The sequence below is a fragment of the Olea europaea genome, unplaced genomic scaffold (genome assembly GCF_002742605.1).
Source record: "Olea europaea var. sylvestris unplaced genomic scaffold, O_europaea_v1 scaffold227, whole genome shotgun sequence".
NCBI lineage: Eukaryota > Viridiplantae > Streptophyta > Magnoliopsida > Lamiales > Oleaceae > Olea > Olea europaea.
In genome coordinates, this window is record NW_019240764.1 from 282,716 (window position 1) to 306,589 (window position 23,874).

Below are 23,874 nucleotides of genomic sequence, written 5' to 3' on the forward strand. Positions count from 1 at the left end.
TCAATATGAGTGTGCATAAATTTTTTTGTTGGAATTTGATGTGTGATCATACTTTGATTATATTTCATCCATTTGATATATTTCTTTATCCAATTGGCTCAGAGCACTCTTGAATTTTCATCGTGAGGTCCGACATAACTTTTGAGTATTTACATTTTGGTTCCCGAACTTTGGATCTTGCTCTTCTTCCATGTTTCTTGTACTATCATTAAATTTTACCTATTCAACACCAAATACAACAATTTAGACCATAATTCATCCCATAATCAACTAAATATCATCGTTTTAAGACTTGAAATAAGTGTGTAAAATACACTTATCACCCTTACATGATAAGGCTTTAGGCAATCTAACCCTCGGATTGTGCTTAGAGTTGAATTTAACGGTCGAACACTTATGAAATAGGCCCTACTCAACTCATTAACTACTAGTTGCTTGAGATGTGCAATTGATCGAATACCCTTATTGCAAATAATAACAATGACGACGACGACGACATATTGAGCCCTTGTTTGATTTTCATTATTTTTAGAAAAATATTTTTTCTCTTTTTTTAATTACACATTGTTCAATAAAATAACATTACACAAAATTTTTTCTTATTTTTTAATTACACATTTTCTATCAATATATCATTTCAAAATGTATTCTTCATAAAATGAGACTCAGACATGCCCTATGCCAACTTCATTCTAAGTCCCCATTTGATGGCCATTATATTAAAAATTATATTCCCCACGTACTCATTTTCAACGCATATTCACATAATAAAAATATTTTTGCACATAAACTTAATTTTTTTTTAATTTTTAATCACATATTCTCGTAAAAATCAATATTCAAATATTATTTTTTCTCAAATAATGACCATGAAATAAAGACCAATTGACCTCTTGGTCAATTCGCTCCATCAAATCATGTCAAATTACTAATTGAATACATGACTTTATATCTCATTCATATCATTTTTTTGTTACCCATAATGCTCAAAAATTTAAATTCTTACACGCACACATAAAATTATCTCATATTATTGTGGAGGTAAGAAAAGGGCTAAAACTAAAGTAATACGAATATTATTGAAATTAATCCTATTTGACTAATGTTTATGAAATATTATAATTGATCAAATAATTATTTATTGACATATTTCATAAAATTTATGATTATTCACTTATTTTTTTCGCTTATTTACATTTATTTATAATTTAAAGTCCCGTTTGATTATCATTTTTATCAAAATACATTTTTTCTCTACTTTTTAAATACACATTTTTCATTAAAATAATATTACACATAAATAAAAAAAATCTTATTTTTTATTCATACATTTTTTAAAATTTATTTTTCCATAAAAATTAGGCGTCAAACATTCTATAAATCTTTATCAAAGATTAATAGACGAACTGGCATGACTTGAAGCGAGCTAGCGCAGGACCGCCGCCCGTCGGTCCTCTTAACAAAAAATCTATTTTGGGGAGGGTTTTAATATTTGACTCCATAGAGCTGCTGAAGTACTGAGGGATAGAAGCACATAATCAAGAAAATGGGGAAAGGAGACCTCTGGGACGATTCTGCTCTCATCAACGCCTTCGATCACGCAATTTCCAAGTACAAGGTTCACCTGTTTCTTTCTATACGGACAAATACGTACGCAGATATCAATTCATATAAATTTATTACTTTTATGTGTTAAAATGACCGCTGTTGATTTTGCAGACGATGCATGGAATGGGAGGCCGAGGTGGGTCAGGTGAGGGAGCTCAAGGAGGAAAACCCATTACCAATAATGGGGAAGATTTTGAAGTTGTTAGTAAGAGCAGTGAAGTTAGCTCCTCGGCTGGGTAAATTTTTTTTTTTTTTTTTGGATAAAAGTTCAAAAAAATTATAAGAAAATAGTATTCGAATCAATTAGTGCGAGGAATTATTATTTCTGTTGTACGTAGGAGGAGACAAAGTAATTTGTGGGTTGCGTTGGGAAGTGCATGTTTCATGTTCTGCATCATACGAAGTTATGATATGAATTGTATAGGCAACCAACTGTGAAGAGTTCGAAATTGGAATGTAAATATAATCAGCTCATTCAAATTTTAATGTAATTAGATTTTATGCGATTTTGAAACCCTAACTACATCATAGAAGGGGATGTGGTTACTAGAATCGGGGAAAAAACCACATCAAAGTTAATGTGATTTTTTATGGTTTTGATATTGTTTCCAGTAGTAAAGCCCAAAATTCTACAGAAACGTTGCTGCAAAATATTCAGGTTCTTCAATGCCCGCAATAAGGGGCGGCGTATTCTCTGGGTCCACTCTGATGCCTAAGTCATTGAGAACTTTATTGAAATGTCAGAATGTATTTGCTTTATATTGAAAATTGCGACTTACCTGGAGGGTTCCCTAGGATTAGATTTTATACTTCAAACCTCCTTCTGGGAAAAGGACTTATATACTGCCCAAGGCATCATCTGAGATAAGGTGCACTCTGCTTGCAATAATCTTTTTCCCTTACCTTGTTGACTGAATGTAGTTATCTCTGCGCTTCATGTCGAACAGTTGATCTAGAATTCTAGTTTATTCACAATGGTCTGAAGGATGGACAATTCCTAGAGCCCTCCATCAGTACATGTCTCTTAGCTGGTCTTCAAATTGGGTTTATAGGTTTCTGAGGACTTAGGATGGCTCTTGAGTACGTGTTGATTAAGGTGGGATGATGTTGTTTTTACCCATGTCAGGAACAAGCACACAAATTTTTTCTTTTGCAAAGATGTGGTGCTTAAGGTTGAAGCCCTGATTCAACGAAAAATGGGAGTCAGGAAGTACTGGTTTTTATAGAGTACAAACCAAGATTCAACTAGAAATTATTATCTTAGTACTGTTTTATGCACTGTTGATCACCTCGATATTTTTTTACGTAAGGCTTGAAAGTGATGTACTTTCTTCCTTTGTCTAGAAGGATAAGAAGCAAAGAGTGACACTATTTATATTTTATGCTCAGAGATTAAGAAATAGATGGAATATTTGAAGACGTTTGAGGTATAAATTCAATGTTAGAAGTGATTTTGTCAGAAATCTGTTTCTTTTTAGGACCCTAACCAGAGGTATGTCTCATTTGAATGATTGGATCTTTTGAAAATTCTTCGAGACTTTAAACCAGCTTATTATCCCCGTGCAGCAACACTCCCGATGGTATTTTTTAAGTATATTTCATTCCCATAATAATGGCCGTTTAATATAATTTCTTTTACTACTCTTATGCTGCTTCTCTTTTCATGTGAAAGCCAGCAAAATCTGGCACTAGCTTGAGGAGTTTTAATATTTATTTATTTATTATTATTTTTTACATAAATCGTTAGATTCTAATTTAAAAGCTATATGATGTATGAGATTCATCTTTTGATTTCTTTTGCATTGGCGAAGACATGTGGACGCAGCTGATGGCAATAACACTGCATTAAATGCAACTGCAGAAATTGGTGAGACTGGTAAACTTTCACCAATCGAGGAATATCCTTCTGTGGAGCTAGTTTCTCCTGAAAAACATATAGTGCAAAATGGTAACCATACATCTGAGAAAGAAAATTCTATGATGGAGTCAGGTTCTCCAAAGAAACATATAAGTTCGTCCAATGCGCAAAATCTTCAAGATGAGGCCACTTGGTACTCACAAAGTCCAGAAGAGTACAACCAGTTACTGAACAAATATTATGAGCTTGAGAGTCAGAGGCAGAATATTCTCCAGCAACTTAACCAATTCAGCAATTGGAGCTATGAGCATCCTGTCTCTAGTACATTAACTTCTGAATACAATCAAGGTTCAATTGCCCAATCTTCTTACCAAACAGGTACCTGTTACTGTCCATATGGCTGCCAAAGTTTGCTGGCCTGCTGCCCTTTGTTACCAGCTCATTGTTCAGATGGTGCTTGTGTTGATAAAAGTTGTGATACTTCTAGAATTGGTTGTAATGGGAATTTAGCATCTCAGGAAGATCAAGGTTTTGTCAAAACAGCAATGGTTGCTGCAGAAAGAGCGCTTTCTTCTCTTATGAAGGAAACTTCCCAGAAGGCTGATGCATCTGTAAATGGAGGTAAGACTACTTTCCTGCTCTCTATATGTGAGCCAATAATTATCATTATATGGCTTTGGCATAGGGGACCTTCAAAATCTTGGAATAGGAGTGTAGTGACCGATGTTCCATGTAGCTTGTGCTGGAGATACTCGATTAAATGTAGTATGTTATGTTTTGAGAACGCTGGCTTAGTGCAAAACTGGGGGAATGGCAAAAACAAAGTTCCTCATTCTTGAATCCATAATTACCATTGGTAGTTTCCATTGAGAACCGTTTTTAATAAACTATAAATTGAAAGGAGCTACTAGGCTCATTTATAATTGTGCAGGCCATGATTTAAGTTCTAGTATAGACAACTTGATTTGTTATGATACTATTAATATCTATCCTCTTTCTTACATACCTACCCCTCCACCCACTTACTTTTTGATATTTAAGATTGTGATAGAGTTTCGAGGGGAATAGGATAGGTGGGATGGACATTGCGAAATCAGTGTCACAGGGACTTTGTAAATGCACCTAAGCGTCCCCTCCAATATAGCAAAACTAGAAAAAACCTCATTACAGTGTCTTTAAGCAGATAATATTATTTTATAAAGAAAAAGACAGATGATATCATTTCCAAGTGAAGGGTAATGTAAAAAAGAGGGTTGATCTCGTGCCAAAAGTCAGATGATATCATTTCCAAGTGAAGGGCAATGTATAAAAGAGGGTTGATCTCGTGCCATTTTTAGGATCAGGGGAAGATTAGACTGTATCTATTTATATTTACTCACTACACCAAGTGGCTCTTTCTGTTATTTGTTACCTTACCTGAATAGGTCACCCAATGCTCTTTTCTCACTTATGGGTTTTAGCTATATGGATAACTTTAAAGTAGCAAGAAAATATTCTTATCTTCGTAGTATGTAAGATTTCAAAGGAGACCCCTAAAGATATAAGCTTTGTTATTGTAGCAAGTGCTTTTAGTACCTATATTGAATTTTCTCATATTCCATTATACGCAGCATAATACTCTTTCATGGATTTTCACTTTGGCTTATAAACTGAAATAATAGATTGTGTTGACTAAGCGCTCAGGATTCAAATTTCTGAACCGAAGTAACAGGCCCCTAGACCACAGAGCTCTCAAGTTCCCTTTCAGAAATGTGGGTATACTTATAGAAAGAAAAGAGAAACCCATGTGTGAGGGAAGGGTATGTTTTATTGTAGCCTTGTTAGTCTGACAAACCTCCAATCCACCTTACCAATTTTGGAGAAACATGCACGTTTACAGAAGGACAAGAACCAATTTGGGAAGGGAGGCTATGTGTAAGTTTAGCCTTGCAGTCTGATAATAGTCGAGGTTGTTCAAGTGGTTGATTTTCAGGGAACAAATTCATCACACACATGAATTGATAAAAGAATAAGTTTAGCATACATCACTGTTTTTGTTATGGAGACAGACCTACATCTTACAATATAGCCTGCGAAGTTTATTCCCTAAATGCCATATTTTGAATAGAGATGCTCCATGACATGTGATGCTAATAGAACTGGATTTTGAACTTCACGTTGAAAAATGAATTTTTGACAAGCTTAATGATATATGCTCATCTTTATTATTACTGAAATTTGGACACTCCTGGTTGAAAATAAATATTTTATTAGCTCAGAAACTTAATATGTAGTTTTCACAAAAAATAAGGAAAGAAAGAAACGTGTTGTTTTCATTTCATTTACCAACACCTCTACACCACAAGTTTGCTGCAGAAGGTCTATGAGGAATGCTGCAATATGAGGTCCTGGTTTATATGTTATTTTTCCCAATGAATTGCAGGGGAGGACAAAGAGTTGCGGCCAGAAGTTCATTTAACAGAAAGTACTGAGTCTGGAACAGATCTTACTGTGGTTTTGAACGCTTGGTATTCTGCAGGTTTTTACACTGGAAAGTAAGTGATACCGATTCTTTCACTGGTTTCTGTCCTGGTATGAAACTAGAGATTTATTTTAAAAAACCTTAGGATCAACACAAGCTACTCAAGATGATAAGAAATATGTAGCAAGAAAAAATAGGAACATAACCATACATTTTATGCTTGTCAATAGATACATTATGTCCTTATTGGACAAATATTTAGTTAAGATATAGGAGTATAACTTGTAATATCCCTGTTCTACTAGGGTTACACCTATTATTTAGTTATTAGCATTATGTCAAGATACAATGGTCTTTACCTTTAGATATTCATAATAAATCCAAATCAAACTGAGAGACTCTGACGGCCTTGTGTTCGAGATTCCTTTGGTTACATTTACTAATTTCTCTGTATGTGTGCCACAATCTTTATAGATTTTTTGAAAATGCTGAGAATTGTAAAAACTTAAATAATTGAGAAGCATGAATCTCAAATTTTAAGTACTTGAGAAGCATAGAATGATGTTGGAAAACTGCGATCACTGACACAAATTTGTTGTCTAGATCCACCTCTACCTATTCTTTGCTACGATAGACTACTAAAAGCCACCATCCTCTGTAGTTGTTTTGCTACTCTGGCATATTCTTAACAAAACCCTCTAATCACAAGCAAACCTAGAAGCTCTTATGGAAGAAATCTGTATCAGAAACTTTGGTACTCATAAGTGAAAAATTAATTTATTATTATTATTATCATTATTATCATTATTTCCAGAAAAACCACCTGTTCCTAGGTGGGGAGTTTCGCATTGACCCCTATCTCATGTATTGATTGAAAAAGAATATTAAGAAAGGGCGGGCACGTACCAATCTTACCTTCAGAATTACAAGGAGAGGAGATGGAGGATTATTTAAAGCTATAAATGTGGGATTACTGCACCTTAAGCAGAAAAAAAGGCAATTTGAGGGGGCGAACTCCTTTGCTTTCTAGATCTTTTATTTGAGGGCCTGAATATACTTGTGAAAAAGCTTGTCAGCATGATCTAGTGTTTTCTTCAGGGGCTTAGGACTGTTCGGAATCTGGGATTTGTTTTTCATAATTTTTATTTTTTTAGCTCTTCTCGCAAAAATTTAATTATGTCGTAATTGGCTAGTCTTTTCAATATGGATTTTTTCCTGTTCGAACAAGTTGGTTTGGTGTGAATGTGGAAGAGAACAAGGTGGCTTCTTTGGTTGAAGTGAATGTGGTAGAGAACAAGGTGGTTTCTTTAGCAACTGAGTTGAATTGTAAAATCGGGTGATGGCTGTTAAAGTATCTAAAACTGTGTTGGGTTTGTTTGATTATTATAGGTTTTTGGAATCGGGTGTTTCCAAAAGTCATGAAGAGGTTGGAAAAAGGGCTTTTTTGTTGCAAAGTTGGAGACTAAAACTGGTGCGATTTTCGATTTCTTACGTCTCTTTTTAAGATTTCGAGAGAAGTGGTGCCTTTCTAAAATAATGGAACAACAGAGCACTTGGTAGCATGGACTTGAGTTTCAGATCAACTTTTAAAGGTGGTTTTGACTTCGGATATTGGGAATTTGAAACAGAGAAATATAGTGTTGTTAGGCCAAGTGTTTATTGAGATTCCTGCTGGAACAAGTGTCCTTTGGGATGATGAACTACTGATGAGTAAATATGGGCTGCATAGCAAAGGAGGGGGATATAAAGTAAAGGGTACGGTTTCAGGCAGTTGTCTTTATTAAAATACTTCACATGTTACTCTACAATTATTTCTTGTACAAGATTTGAGGTTGGTGGGGAGATCATATTTCGCTTCTCATTTCTCTCTGCTATTTCAGCATGCTCCTATTGCTAGAGATTCTGTTTCCTCATTTTTTCTTTTAACGAATGAATTTAGTTTTCCTCAGCAAGTTATTCCTCTTTTTGCTTGAAGAATTAGAGGTTTCCAAATTCGGGTAGATAGCGAGGGTAAAAATATAACGATGGTTTGGGTTCTAAATTCTTCTGGTCTTCTTTTCAAGCAAATAATATTCATTCTTATTCCTCTCAAATTTCTCCTCTTCCTTTTAATTTCATCTGAAAGTTGATTTATCCTCACTAAAGTTAAAATGCTTTTGTTCTGTTAGTGGTTCATGGCAAGTTAAAGACCGGTGACATGATCCAAGAGAAGACACCATACACCCTTTTGCTTTCTTTTTAATGTGTCTTATGTTATATTGATGCCAAATTGATTGATCCTATGTAATTGCATTGTGATTTGGCCTCGAGACTCTGGAGCAAGTTGTTATTGGAAGTTGGAATTGATTGGGCAATGCTAGGAAAGAATGCTATTACTTTTGAGGGGGTGGCTATGGACTTTGAGCTTGTGTCAGGTAGGATTGTATTTTGAGCTTTTCATTGGACTTCACCATAAAGAGTTTCAAGGTGTCCCAATTACCTGTTAGTGAACTTGTGTAATGTAGTGTAGTTTTCTGCACTTGTTTCTAGTATTTACTGGACATCTTGTCCTCTTACTTCGTACTTTTATTTTTCAGTAAAAGTTGGGAAGGTGAATCCAAATCTTGTAGACCTAAGAAGCAAATTTGTATCTATACTGATGAATGCCGAATCCAGTAGTAGAGATATTTTCAAGTGAATGCATTGGTCTTGATGCTATTTGATTCAACTTCGACAATGGAAATGTTAAAATATTCTATCATTTCATTTAATATGTATACTGATTTTGGTTTGTGATCTAGGTATCTTTCAGAGCAATCCTTGGGAAAAACGAGACAAGGCTAAGGTGCATTCAATGTTAAAGTCGTGGTGAAACATTTTGGTGTGATTTCTGTGAACAAAGAAGTTCTTTCCTGTGGTACATGTACAATGAAAGAGCACATCTGTTGGCTAATAATAATTGTGATAGCTCAGAGAGACAAATCTTTCTTAATGAGATGTTATGAAGTAGGGCTATGGTCTATTTGCCATCTGCTAACCAATTTATTCGTCGTTGTTCTCCTCAAGATCTTGTGGTTGCATGTATGATAAATCACGCCACACCCTTATCAGTCTTCTACTCATTTTTTAATATGATTTTATCGTTTGCTCTTTATGGCGGGCAAACCCCTCGCTTTCTTAGCTCCGCTCAGACCCTTTCTAGTGCTAGAAGGGACTCGCTACTTAAGATGCAAGTTTACCGGATTTAAATGTGCATTCATTCAAGGAGGGAAGTGCAACAATTCTTTGACACTGGTCCTGTAAACTTGCATTCGTCATTGGTTGGAGATATTCAAGTGCAGATTTAATGTATTTCTTGATTTTACTTGATCAATTGAACCAAGGAATGATTTATTCAAATATAACTTCTTGAAGTACCATTTAATGGCATCAATCAAGGTTGGTCGAGTATGAAAACATGTTCACAACATGCAATGGTATCAATTAAAGTTGGTCGAGCTTGAAAGACTTAATGCCGTTTAGACTAGTTATGAGTGCCAATTAGGTATGATAACCAATTGAAAAAGCATGATCAAACGCATGTAATTTGCAGAAAAAGATGTTTACAATTGCTGTTTCTCTGCATAAGGATAAAAATAGAGTCCACTCCATAGAGCGCGAGGGATCTCAAACCTTGAGTACTGTTGCTGCTTCTCTAATTTGCTCAATAGTGAAAATGTCAGATGTCGTTGTAAAGTCCCATAAATTTTCGCATACTAAAATTAATTATTTTATATACTATGTATTTAACTTTGAAAAGTGGGGTAACCAAAGTGATATACGTATTAATACAAATTTATTTGGCTCAAACATTTTGATTTCAATAGGGCAAAAATAGGTATATCAATATGGGGCTCGTTGGATAGTTCGTATTTAATCATCTATTTTAGGTACAAGAAAAATTGATTCGAATAAGTGAGCACCAAGATAATACAGTTTGAAGAAGTTGTTTAAAACTCGTTTTTCAATTGAATTAAAACCTTGAATGAAAAATGGAGTTGCTGCCACGTGTATGGGGAGATTTTTTTTTTAATTTATTATATATATATTTGTTATGGTTAGTTGACATGTGTAGATTATATGGTAGATAAGGTGGTTTTCTATATTATCTCGAGGAAAAATTGATGAAAGATCCAAATAATATACACTGCTAATTTCATACTCCATACAAATCATCCTCTCCATCTTGAGATTCTAAAAACACACAAGGAAATATAAAATGCTATAGAACATTGAAGAGATGTGATTTTTCTAATAGAAAATAAACTAAAGAAAAAGTCAGGAACATGAAGAATAGTCGACAAATCAATATTAGGAGTAGAATGGACATTGCTCGAGCCTGTAACACTTGTTTGGAAACCGCTAGGAAGAGTGACACGTGGAAAAAGTAATAGGATGATAATTAAGAAGAGAAGTGGACAAGCCAGTCATGTGTTCAATTATTCCGGAATCAATAATCAATGGATTGTGAGAGGATAGCAATAAATAGTGAGAAGTTGTAGTACTTGACTGAGTGAGTGTGGCCATAGAAGTGGAAGCAGGCTATTTTTGAGCTAAGAACTCAGCATACGCATCCCGTGATACAAATAAGATATTAGGTCCTTGTGTTGAGCTAGAGTAAGTCGCTAGTCTAGATATTGAGCGATGGTCCTCATTAGACGAGACTTGATTGGCAAAATGATAAGATCCTCTCGATAATTCCAGCCAATACATAGAATCAAACATACCAAGGAAGGAAATAAGATGAAAATAGAAGATAAACTCGGCAATAGTTGAATTGATGTCTCTAATGGAAGTTCTCCCTTTTTTTTCTTTTTTTTTAATATGGAATGCAAATTACAGAATAACTCCCTAACACTATCGTACTTTATTGAATTGTAAATGATAGGAATGAAAATGATTCGAGAGGTCTATTGCTCTCCTAATGAACTATCTACAGTTAAACCTCAATAAAGTAATATCCTCGGAACTGGAAAAAAATATTCATTTAGCGAGATTATTTATTTATCGATAAATGAATAAATTATTCATTTATCGATAAATAAATATTTATTATTTTAGAGAGAGCTTTTCAATATAAAATATGTACATTGTATGTGGTAAGAAAAATCAAAAGACACTAATCAAAGTATTATTTAAATCTAGGGAAGCTCAAAAGTTTTAGTGAAATTTAATGTCTCTAAAAACTAAGTTCACGTATATAGCAAATGAAAATATTTAGTCTTTACCTATAAAAACTAGATGTTTGGAAGATATATTCCAAGCACATACAATATTTTGTTTCCCCTCCAATGTCTTCTCATCATTTGAAAGGAGTAAAAAAAATCAACTTTAACAGATAAAATAAGGAGTGCAATATGTGAGCATAAGAAAGAGAATCCAACTATTAGCCAAAAAATATGCAAGCATGGGTGCAACAAAAGTTTGATTTGACTGTTAGTCAATCAACAATATTGAACATTCTCAAAGGGTGTCGGAATATTTGTCAAATGAGATAAAAAAAATAGCATGTTAAAAGGCACAAATCGGCAAAATACCCTGATTTAGAGAAACTTTTGTATGAGTGATTTCTTCAAAGGCAAGATAAAGTGAACATGTCTGGAGAAATTATCCAAGGAAAAGCAAAAGAGATTTTGCAAAAAATGTATGGTGAAACTAATCCAGAATTCAACTTTTCTAGTGGATAGTTAGAACGTTTCAAGGCAAGATATGGAATCAAAACTTACCGACGTTTTGGTGAAAGTGGTTCAGTTATCATGGAGAACATTGAAAATGCTTTACCTGGAATACGATCAAAACTAGACCAGTTTCAGTTGAAGGATATTTACAATACGGATGAAACTGGATTATTTTACCGATTGGAAGCTGATCATTCACTTACTATCAAGCAGCTCGAAGGACGCAAAAAAGATAAGGAGAGAATTACTGTTGTTGTTTGTTGCAATGATGATGGATCTGACAAAGTACCACTTTGGGTTATTGGTAAGTATGCAAATCCTAGATGCTTTAAAAATGTGAACATGAACAATCTTAATTGCAAGTATCGATCCAACAAGAAAGCTTGAATGACTGGCTTGCTTTTTCAAGATTTTGTTGGTTGGTTTGATAAGAGAATGAATGGCAGGAATGTTCTCTTAATAGTAGACAATTGCCCAGCTCATCCAAAGATAGTTGAATGTTTGAGAAATGTTTGAGTTATTTTTCTTACCTCCTAACACAACGTCTAAGATTCAACCATGTGATGTTGGGATTATTCGAGCATTCAAAGCTCATTATCGTTGTCGTTTTTATTCTAGCATCTTACAAGACCTTGAGGTTGAAGCACCAAATCCTGAAAAAATTAATATTTTGAATGCTATTAATTTTGCTAACATGGCTTGGAATTTTGATGTGAAGACAACAACAATTGCAAATTGTTTTCGGCATTGCAAGATTCGGTCAGAAGAAAACAATGTTTCCGAACTAGAAGTTGGTGAATTAGATGAAGGTATCCAAGCATTAAATGATGTCATCTCTAATTTACACTATAGAAATGTGATGGATGTTGAACATCTTTTGAACTATCCTAGCGAGAATGATGCAGTTATGAAATCACCTACAGACGAAGAAATTATTTAATCAGTAATTAACAGTAATGATGATGAGAATGATCCTGAATGAGATGATAGTAGCGTTGTCCCAAATGTGTCGTCAAAAGAGGCATATCAAACAATAGTCACCTTAAACAACTACTTGCTACAACACGAGCAAAATATTTCGGAAGTTGTGTATGCTCTACAAAAAGTTAAGGATGGGGTTCATTTTGGTTTAAGTGGGAAGAAAAAACAATCAACTATAGATGCATATTTTCAAAAGGAATTATTATTGTACGGGTATTGTTGATTGATTGAAAGATTTTGGTCTATATATGTATATATTTTTTTTTCTCAATGAAATCCAGTAATTATTACTTTATATTTTTATTGGGCCCTTAAGGATTCAAATTTTTTTTATTACTTAATGCATTTAGCGAGGTTATTACTTTAGTCCATTGGCCCAAGTTGGGATCGAAAGAAATTATTATATAATCGAGGTTATTACTTTATCGAACATTACTTTATCGAGGTTTAACTGTAATTTCTTCCCCCTCTTATTTTTCTTTTACCTTGTTTATATACTGTTCATCCCATACTGTGCTCTAACTACCTGTATATCCAGCTTGTGAATTGTTGTAATAATAGACCATGTGATTTGTTGTTACCATCTAGCTTATATTTTCCTTCTTACCCCTGCTGCCTCCTGTGCTCTTGACTTAAATAGTTTGAAAAGGTATCTATCATTACTTGTCCCCCGAAATTCACTTTGTCCTCAAGCTGGATGTTTAACTTAGGATTCAATGCTGCCATACCACTAGGTAAATGCGGGGAAGCCTCATTAACAAACTGACTAAAGGTCTGTTGCTGCTCAAGGATGAACTCTCTCATAATCTCAAATAGATTGATGATACCAGGACTTTTGGTTGTGTATCCATGATCCAATTTCATATAATCAGTAAGAGTCTTGGCCTCCCACAGCTCTCTGAGGGCGAAGAGCAAATAGTCCAAATCTTGTAGTGGAAATATTTGTAGAGTTGAGGTGTCAAAATTCTATTTAAAACCATGTCTACACACTTCCATTTGCAACAAAATGCTAGTCACTAGGGTAGCAACAACTACAAGTCTAATATCCCTCAAACTATCAATAATAAAAATCTTATCGCCGGATTTCAGAACATATTTCAAATAAGCGGAAATGGTGAAATCTAAACAATGAACTGCAACTGAAGTTCCACAATAATATAACCCATCTAAATTATAAATTCCCTTCGTGATGGAGATAAGAAAAGAATAAAAATATAGAGTTATAGTTTAAATAGAAGTTTTAAATTGAGTTTAATTCTAATTAGATTAGATAAGATTTGTTTTGACAATTTAATATTATTCAGAGTTTATTTCATTTTAACTTCGAGTTTATTACCCTATAAATAGAGGGTCTTATTCATTGTAATTCACAACCTTAATTATAGTGGAAATTACACCACATTACTATTATTTTTTATTAATTTTCAAAGAATACTTGGTAACAATTTTTTTTTCCCGTAAATACTATAAAATTATAGTAAAAGCAAAAAACATAAAAATCCACCTAAATTTTACAAGACGATAATTATGGTAGCTAATATTACTCCTCCCCAAACACACTCTATATATCACGATTAACCAAAAATATAATCCCTAAAATGATGCCTTTTCGCGTTCCAAATTAAGTGAATCTTCTCCAACCAAACTCTCAAAAAATCCCAAAAACTTTATTGGAGGCTGACCTTAAAACCTCATCCGCACGCAAACTGTAATTACCTGATGTAATAAGAGTGGGCTTCGAGATTCACATGGATTATGACAACACACGGAAGCAATTCCAATTCATGCTCCAAAAAGAGCAAGCACAACATAGTAGGAACTACCAATATTGATGCTGATGCAGGCTTGCCTCCATGATTAAATAGATATTGCAGAATGAAATTAGATAATGATAGGATATTGGTGTGGTTATTTTTGCATGTGAGATTTTGATTTGTTTCTGAAGTCAATACTTTATGTCTAGTGTTTTGGTATGCAATAGCTTTTTCGAATAGCATTGCAATGAATGTAATCATGTCACCGATTGACACTAACTGTTGTCAATTCTAGTGTTTTCTTTGGCAATTCAGGATGAGCAATGTTGCAATCACATTCTTAATATATGGCAGAATGAAGTTTTAGTTGTTGACAACTTATTTGTGTGACTAATATTTGTATGGAAGATTTCGATTAATCTTTCAATGCTCTTTATGTTCAATACTTTTATATCCAGTCTTTAGGTATGTTAACTCTTTTGCAATTGCACCTTTTTAGCAAATAGGGCAATGACGCTACAGAGTGACACTATCTTAGTCGAACCTGCTGTTTTTGATTGACAGTTCTGGAAGTGCAATGCTACAATGTATTATATATTACCATTGTTCTAAGGCGTTTTCACTTTCAGCCTTAATATCAGAAGAAATATCACCAATTGTAATTTCGAGTGACATATTACAAGACAATTGATCATTTAATTGTGGATCAGGGTTGATCTCACGAGGTGGACTTTGAATTTTTGTATGTGATGAGTGATTACTGTTCTATTAAGCTAGTGGTAAAATCTCCATCATCAGTCATTCACAATCATGTGATATTTCGATGGGTGAGCTTCCAACTTCAGCTATATACTTCATTTGTATTATTTGTGACAGAGGCCTCAAACCCAATGCATCAAACAATGTCTCCAACAATCCAACATAGGATGTTCCAAGAGGAACCAATATCCCTGTCATCTCATTGTCAATGTATATATCATTTCCATCCCACCATCCACTATATTTTACAAAAATCGGAACCCCATCCGTACCTGTGGTTCAAATAAAATGAAAATTTTATCTAGAATATCTGTAAAATGATGAATATATTATATTGGTTTGTTACCAAGAGTATGATATACAAAAAATTCTTGACATTATTGGGAAAATCTAATATACTGCGTGTGTAGAAAAAATGTAATCCAGCAACGCCTCCAAAGAGATGTATCTTAATTGATATATGCAAATGATGATGATTTAGATTACATTTCCTGCCATAGAAACATTTATCTACCCATACTTTTTTTTAAATTAATGTTTGAATTTGAAAGATTCATTTAATAGAAAGAGTTAATGTAGCTGAATTCAAATTACATCAATTACAAAATGAGGGTTTTGTTATAAATTGGGAAGATAGTATTGTTAAAGATAATTAACATTATAAGTAGTATTTTTTAATAGCATTACCATCACACAGTAAAGTGTGAATTAATTTTTTATATTGGGGGCATATATGAATTTTTCCCTTAATTATATGAATAAATATTAATTTTTCCTCTTGCCCTCAATTATTCTCTTCTTGGACCCCATTCTTTCTTAATCTTTGATTATTCTTTAATAAGTTATTTGCATCATGCATCAATTTAGTATCAGAGCAATTCATTTTATAAGTAGTATTTTTTAATAGCATTACCATCACACAGTAAAGTGTGAATTAATTTTTTATATTGGGGGCATATATGAATTTTTCCCTTAATTATATGAATAATTATTAATTTTTCCTCTTGCCCTCAATTATTCTCTTCTTGGACCCCATTCTTTCTTAATCTTTGATTATTCTTTAATAAGTTATTTGCATCATGCATCAATTTAGTATTAGAGCAATTCATTTTCCTTTCGCCTAACATCCTTCATTCACAAATTAAAAAAAAAAATCCACCAACAGTTTTCTTATTTCCAGCCTATAATTCAACCACAATACCACCATTCACTTAAACCATACAACTACCTTCATATACAAAAAACTTAAAACAACATAAAGGCAAAAAGAATCATCTCAACAGTAGCAATAGTCTTTTTCAAATTTAGCAAAAAAGTTACTATTCATCGTATTGTTCGGGATACTGTTCACGCCCAAATTTTAGTTTTAGATTTATTTTTTATTATTAAAAAAAAAGGGTCTGCTGTCATTGTTTTATCGCTGCACTATTTATTAAGTTTTTGTTGTTCTTCTTTAAACATATTCCACAATCATCACTAAAACTCCTCAACTGTTATCTTCTTTCCAACCCTAACCCTTACCCTAATCCTCAACCGTCATCTGAAACCCTACTCAAATTCGGTTGTTGGTCCAATTATCCGGGTCCAACTTCATCATTCTCCAAAATATAATCCGTTGGCCACTTTACCATCGGGCCACACCACCACCATGAATCACTCACGCGGCCTTGTCCTTATCCTGCTGCCACTGTCTCACTGCCACAATCTCCAGCCGTAAACCATTGCTTCTCATCAACAGCCATTTTATTGTCGGCTCGACCACTTCCTTCTATCCATACTGTCATCTTCATCCCTCACCACAATCCTCACCGATAGCCATCATGACCTACAAGCTCCACTGCCACCTGGATCTTCAAATCTGTCGCCTCCATCCACTACCACAAACAATCACACCGCCATCTCACCACACAACCAATTGTTGTCTCTAAAACAAATTACACTGCTTGCCTCAAAACGCCAGCTAATTTTAATCCAAATTCCAATATTTTGATGTGTTCCAGCCGCATATTAATCAAGTTTCTTCCAGCTTCTTTCAGCCGAAATTGTTGAATTTCATTTCTTAATATAGAAGAATCAACATGCATGGATGAAGAAGAAAATTTGAATTAAAGCTCTCCACCTTTTGACAGCTGCAACTTCAATTGTTTAATGGAGAAGAAACACCTATGCAAGAAGACAATTTGAAATGAAATTCTCCAGCCACAATTCTTGATTGGTTGACAACCAGAACCTTCCTCAATGCATGAACATAGCCACAATTTTAATTACTTCATGAAGAAGGTAGTCACCCATTTTTGACTCTTCATCAATGAAATATGTGGCAGGTTTTTGGCCAGAAGTTTATGATAGTTTGTAGCCAAAAATTTTCTATAAATATGTGCTACCATAAAGAGAATTTTGATGTCCCTTAAGAAAAAGAAAAATAGTATAGAGAAGAGAGAAAAAAGAGATATCAAAAAGAGGTTTTTAGAGTTTTTTTGAGTTTGTAAACTCCATTGTAAATTCTATTCAAGTAGAAATATAATTGTTTTTCCTCTTTTATTCTCTTCTCGTGATCGGAGAATCACAACATTAGAATCACAACAAGTGGTATCAGAGCCAGATTTATCAATTAGCCCTCGTAGTTTTTGATAAAGCTTTTGCAAGCCGAGATGTCAATGGAGGAATCTTCATTAGGAGCTATGATCAAGCTCACTGCCACCAATCACACACTGTGGAGGCCTTGGATGGAAGACTTCCTTAGTTGTAAGGATTTGTATGACCCTTTGGAAGCCAAAGGTGTAAACCCCGATCCTACCAAGGAGACGGAGTGGAAGAAGCTAAATAGAAAAACTATCGGTCAAATTCGACAATGGATTGACCGTAGTGTTTTTCACCATGTAGCACAGGAGACAAATGCATATGCCCTCTGGAAGATTCTGGAGAACATGTACCGAGCCAAGATCGCTAGAAACAAAGCCCTATTGATGAGACGTTTAGTGAATCTAAAGTTAAAGAGTGAAACTTCAGTTGCTGAGCACACCAGTGAATTTCAAGGCTTGGTAAACCAATTGTCATCTGTGGGGATGCCGCTTGGGGATGAAATACAAGCCTTACTACTTTTAAGTTCTCTTCCTGATAGTTGGGAGACATTAGTAGTATCTCTTAGCAACTCAGCCCTTGATGGCAAACTAAACATGTCTATGGTGAAGATGCCCTATTTAATGAAGAGACTAGGAAAAAAGACGTAGACACGAACCAATCACATGCCCTTGTCATAGTGAACCGGGAAAGACAGCAATGAGGCGTTCGAGGCAGGGGAAAAGGCAGAAGCAAAAGTAGGGATATACCCATAGATGGAAGGAAGCCTACTTATAAGTGCTACTATTGTGGAATGAAGGCCACTTGAAGAAGAACTGCAGAAAATTGCTACGAGAGCAAGGCCACAATAGTTCGCAGTCGAAAAATAAAAAAGGAGAGACACTAGTCACTATTTCTGGAGAGGTGACTATCTGCTCCATCCATGAAGAGACACATCGTCATGTCTTAAACCAAGATATTGAGTAGGTAATAGACACTGCAGCATCTTACCATGCCACTCGCAGAGATTTCTTCACAACATACAAAGCTGGTGATTTTGGTGCAGTGAAGATGGGACATACCAGTTCTTCTAAGATTGTGAAAATTGGTGATGTTCAGATACAAACAAACCTCGGGTGTAAAACAACCCTGAAGGATGTTCGACATGTACCTGATCTTCGGCTAAATCTACTTTCAGGGATAGCCCTTCACAAACAGGGCTATGTCAATCAATTTAGCAATGACACATGGAAAATGATGAAAGGCTCCATGGTTGTCGCTCGAGGACATATATGTAGCACTTTATACAAAACTCATGTGAAAATGCATGTGGATAGCCTCAACGTAGTAGAACGTGAAGCTTTTCAAAATTTGTGGCACCAGAGACTTGGTTACATGAGTAAGAAGGGATTGTCTATTTTGACAAAAAATGAGCTAACCATAGTTGCCAAGAAAGCTGCGTTGGATCTTTGCAATCACTGTCTATTTGGTAAGCAACATAGAGTTTCCTTCAATTTCTCTTCTACGAGACGATCAGAGTTGCTCAATCTAGTACACTCTGATGTTTGTGGTCCCTTGGAGGTTGAATCACTAGGTGGTAACAAGTATTTTTTAACATTTATTGATGACACTTCTCAAAAGGTGTGGGTATATTTCTTGAAGACAAAGGACCAATTATTTGATTAATTCAAATCATTTCATGCCACGGTAGAGCGTGAAATAGGAAAGAAGCTGAAATGTCTCCGCACAAATAATGGAGGTGAGTATACTTCCAAAGAGTTTGATGCCTATTGCAGGACATACGACATTCGACATGAGAAGACGATCCCACATACCCTACAACATAATAGAGTCATCGAGAAGATGAATCGGACGATCATGGAAAAGGTCAGAAGCATGATAAGTATGGCTAAGCTGCCAAAGCTATTTTAAGGAGAAGCTGGTCGAACTGCAAGCTACTTGATCAACAGATCACTATCAGTACCGTTGAATTTTGAAATTTCAGAGAAAGTATGATCTGGTAAATATCCCTCCTACTCTCACCTAAGAATATTTGGCTGTCTAGCCTTTGCACATGTATCCAAGGAGTTAAGATAAAAGCTAGATGCAAGGACCACTCCATGCATCTTTATAGGCTATGGAGATGAGAAATTTGGATACAGATTATGGGACCCAAAGACAAAGAAGGTCATCAGAAGCAGGGACCTGGTGTTCCATGAATACCAAACATTAGAAGACATTGAAAAGACCACAATATCTCCTAATTCTAATTTTGGTGCCCAAAATATTGCTTCGGATCCAGCACCAGCACAATTCACCATAGATAACGACGATGTGCATGAGAAAATGCTGGAAGCAAAACAGGAGGATGAAGAAGGGGATATTGATCAGGAAGAGTCACAATCCTCTTTACTAGAAGTTGTTGGACCATCACATCAGCCCAATGATGATGCATTTCCTAAAATCAACGATCCACAGGTAAGAAGATCTAAATGAGGACGGATTCTATCAAAGAGATATCCAGAATCAGAGTATCTTTTGTTCACTGACGAAGGAGAGCCAGAGAGCTTTCAGGAAGTACAAACTCATGTGGACAAAGACAAGTGGAAACAAGCAATAGAAGATGAGATGGAGTTACTGCAGAAAAATCAAACATATGAGTTAGTTGAGCTTACGAAGGGAAAGAAGACATTAAGGAATAAATGGATTTTCAAGCTCAAGAAAGATGTCAGCGGAAAGGTGGTAAAACATAAAGCCCGTTTGGTAGTTAAATGATTTCTTTAGAAGAAGGGAATTGACTTTGACGAGATTTTTTCACCTGTTGTAAAAATGGCCTCGATTCGAGTTATCCTTGGATTAGTAGCCAGTCTGAATCTAGAGCTTGAATAGATGGATGTCAAAACAACATTTCTTCATGGTGATTTATATAAAGAAATTTATATGGAGCAGCCAAAAGGTTTTGAAGTTTTAGGGAAAAAAACTTCGTTTGCAAGCTAAAGAAGAGCTTATATGGTTTTAAGCAAGCACCCGGCAGTGGTACAAAAAGTTTGACTCTTTCATGGTGAGTCAAGGCTATAAAAGAACAGTTGTGGATCGGTGCGTTTATATTCAACACTTTTTGGATGGCAATTTCGTTGCTCTTCTATTATATGTAGACGATATGCTGATCGTCGAACAAGATGCAACAAAAATCAGGCAGCTAAAGAAGGAACTCTCCAAGTCCTTCAACATGAAGGACTTAGGCCTAGATCAATAGATTTTGGGAATGCACATGACTTGAGATAGGAAAAATAGAAGGTTGTAGCTATCCCAGGAGAAGTATGTTGAACGAGTGAGCAAGAGATTCAACATGTATAATGCTAAACCTGTCAACATTCCATTGGCCAATCACTTCAAGTTGAGCAAAAATTTACGCCCCTCATCCAAGAAAGAGATAGAGGAGATGTCATTGATACCTTATTCTTCAGCAGTTGGAAGCCCGATGTATGTCATGGTATGTACAAGGCCAGATATTGCCCATGCAGTAGGCATGGTAAGTCGTTTTCTTTCTAATCCTAGAAAGGAACATTGGGAGGCAGTCAAGTGGATTCTCAGGTACTTCAAAGGTACATCAAAGATATGTCTATGCTACGGGGAGCTAATCCAATCTTGAAAGGTTATACTGATTCAAATATGGTAGGAGATCTTGACAGTAGAAAATATACTTTAGGATTTCTCTACACTTTTGCAGGAGGAGCTGTTTCATGCCAGTCAAGACTACAAAAGTGTGTTGCTTTGTCTACGACAGAAGCAGAATATATTGCAGCGACGGAAGCAGATAAAGAAATGTTGTGGTTAAAGCGATTTCTCCAAAAACTAGGGATCAAACAGAAAGATCATAAAGTACATTGTGAAAGCCAGAGTGCTATTGACTTGAGTAAGAACTCAATGTATCACTCTCGAACAAAGCACATTAACATTCGCTATCATTGGATAAGAGAGGTGATGGATCAACAACTGTTGAGACTAGTAAAGATTCACACAAATGAGAATCCAGTAGATATGTTAACAAAGGTGGTTCTACGGAAGAAGCTAGAGCTATGCAGAGACATAGCTAGGTTAGTTGTCAAATAGAAATTGATTCAAATGTGATTGGAGGGGGAAAATTGATGTGTTTCAACCGTATATTAATCAAGTTTCTTCCAGCCGAAATTGTTGAATTTTATTTCTTAATGTAGAAGAATCCATTAAGAAATGTTGTGGTTAAAGCGATTTCTCCAAGAACTAGGGATCAAGCAAAAAGATTATAAAGTACATTGTGATAGCCATAGTGCTCTTGACTTGAGTAAGAACTCAATGTATCACTCTCGAACAAAGCACATTGACATTCACTATCATTGGATAAGAGATGTGATGGATCAACAGTTGTTGAGACTAGTATAGATTCACACAAATGAGAATCCAGCAGATATATTAACAAAGGTGGCTCTAAGGGAGAAGCTAGAACTATGCAGAGACATAGCTGAGTTGGTTGTCAGATAGCAATTGATTCAAATGCGATTGGAGAGGGAGAATTGATGTGTTCTAGTCTCATATTAATCAAGTTTCTTCCAGCTTCTTCCAGCCGAAATTGTTGAATTTCATTTCTACATTACAGCTATTGAGACTATTAAAGATTTACACAAATGAGAATCTAGCAGATATGTTAACAAAGGTGGTTCTAAGGGAGAAGTTAGAGCTATGCAGAGACATAGTTGGGTTGGTTGTCAGATAGCAATTGATTCAAATGCAACTGGAGGGGGAGAATTGAAGTGTTCCAGCCACATATTAATCAAGTTTCTTCCAGCCGAAATTGTTGAATTTCATTTCTTAATGTAGAAGAATCTGCATGCATGGATGAAGAAGAAAATTTGAATTAAAACACTCCACCTTTTGACAGCCACAACTTCAATTGCTTAATGGAGAAGAAACACCTATGCAAGAAGACAATTTGAAATGAAGTTCTCCAACCGCAATTCTTGATTGGTTGACAACTAGAACCTTTCTTAATGCATGAACATAGCCACAATTTTAATTATTTCATGAAGAAGGCAGCCACCCATTTTTGACTCTTCATTAATGAAATATGTGGCAGGTTTTTGGCTAGAAGTTTATGATGATTTGTAGCCAAATTTTTTCTATAAATATGTGCTACCATAAAGAGAATTTTGATGTCCCTTGAGAGAGAGAAAAATAGTATAGAGAAGAGAGAAAAAAGAGAGATTAGAAAGAGGTTTTTTTAGAGTTTTTTTGAGTTTGTAAACTTCGTTTTAAATTCTATTCAAATAGAAATAGAATTATTTTTCCTCTTTTATTCTCTTCTCGTGATCGGAGAATTACAACACTAGAATCACAACATATTTTGCCTCTGTGAGCTCTGTCATTTACCACCATTTGTACCCATCACCGTTCTTATTGTCGAAGCTCCACCACAGCTCATCCCGCAACAAACCTGGTCTCCTGCTGCTTGGAATCATACAGTTGGCTCCATCATATTGCAATTATCTTTCTTCTGCTATTGTCCAACCAATATTCATGTGCTAGTCTGCCTAACCAGTTGACAAAGCCCATTATAGAAAACTCCAAACCCAAATATTCACCCAAGCCCAAATAACACATAAAACCACCTGCCTATTAACACCTAGCCCATTAACCTATTACCCATATTTACTAGACCCACAAAATTTCACCTTACTTTTTAGCTACTCTATTTTTAACATTTAGTTGATTTAAACAAAAAAAGAGGGGGGGAGAGAGAGTGAATATTCAAATACTATTTGCATATAACCTCTTTTGTTCGTATTGATTGACATAGTCGTTCCGACTAATCAATTGCCACTGTTCCACCATAATTGTGACAGCTTGAAAATCATGATTGGGACATTGTCTAGCTATTTTAAGTTTCGCGAGTACCCTATTTCTTTTATATTGGTATTGTGTTTTTATTTTAGTGTTTTGCCTCTTAAACAAAATAAAAAAGATAAATTTGTTTATTTTATAGTTGCTTCATTTTCATTTTTAAAAAAATATTTTGGCATGAATATCAAAAATTAATAGTCCAATTGTTAACAAATGGGAAAAAACTTTTTCGACCTTCGTTGTCATTTGATGAACTCCTAGCTTTACTTGAACATACTAAGAATTTACTTTCACAAGTTGATCAATCGCCTATTGCATCCA

The 23,874-nt window shown here is 35.0% G+C and overlaps 1 protein-coding gene and 1 pseudogene across 3 annotated transcripts; both read left to right on the forward strand.

Annotated features, from left to right (window-relative positions):
* Positions 1-1,408: 1,408 nt before the first annotated feature.
* On the forward strand, positions 1,409-9,036 carry LOC111381214. 3 transcript variants are annotated; one of them, XM_023004962.1, is made up of 5 exons: positions 1,409-1,618; positions 1,720-1,844; positions 3,420-4,087; positions 5,889-6,000; positions 8,708-9,036. In XM_023004962.1, the coding sequence occupies exons 1-5, from the start codon at positions 1,547-1,549 to the stop codon at positions 8,748-8,750; spliced, it is 1,020 nt and encodes a 339-aa protein (XP_022860730.1). In that variant the 5' UTR covers positions 1,409-1,546; the 3' UTR covers positions 8,751-9,036. The 3 variants fall into 3 exon arrangements, with proteins under 3 accessions (XP_022860730.1, XP_022860729.1, XP_022860731.1); XM_023004961.1 differs by having other exon boundaries at positions 8,719-9,036; XM_023004963.1 differs by lacking the exon at positions 5,889-6,000.
* A 2,482-nt stretch (positions 9,037-11,518) lies between these two features.
* Positions 11,519-12,806, forward strand: LOC111381228 (annotated as a pseudogene).
* Positions 12,807-23,874: the final 11,068 nt, after the last annotated feature.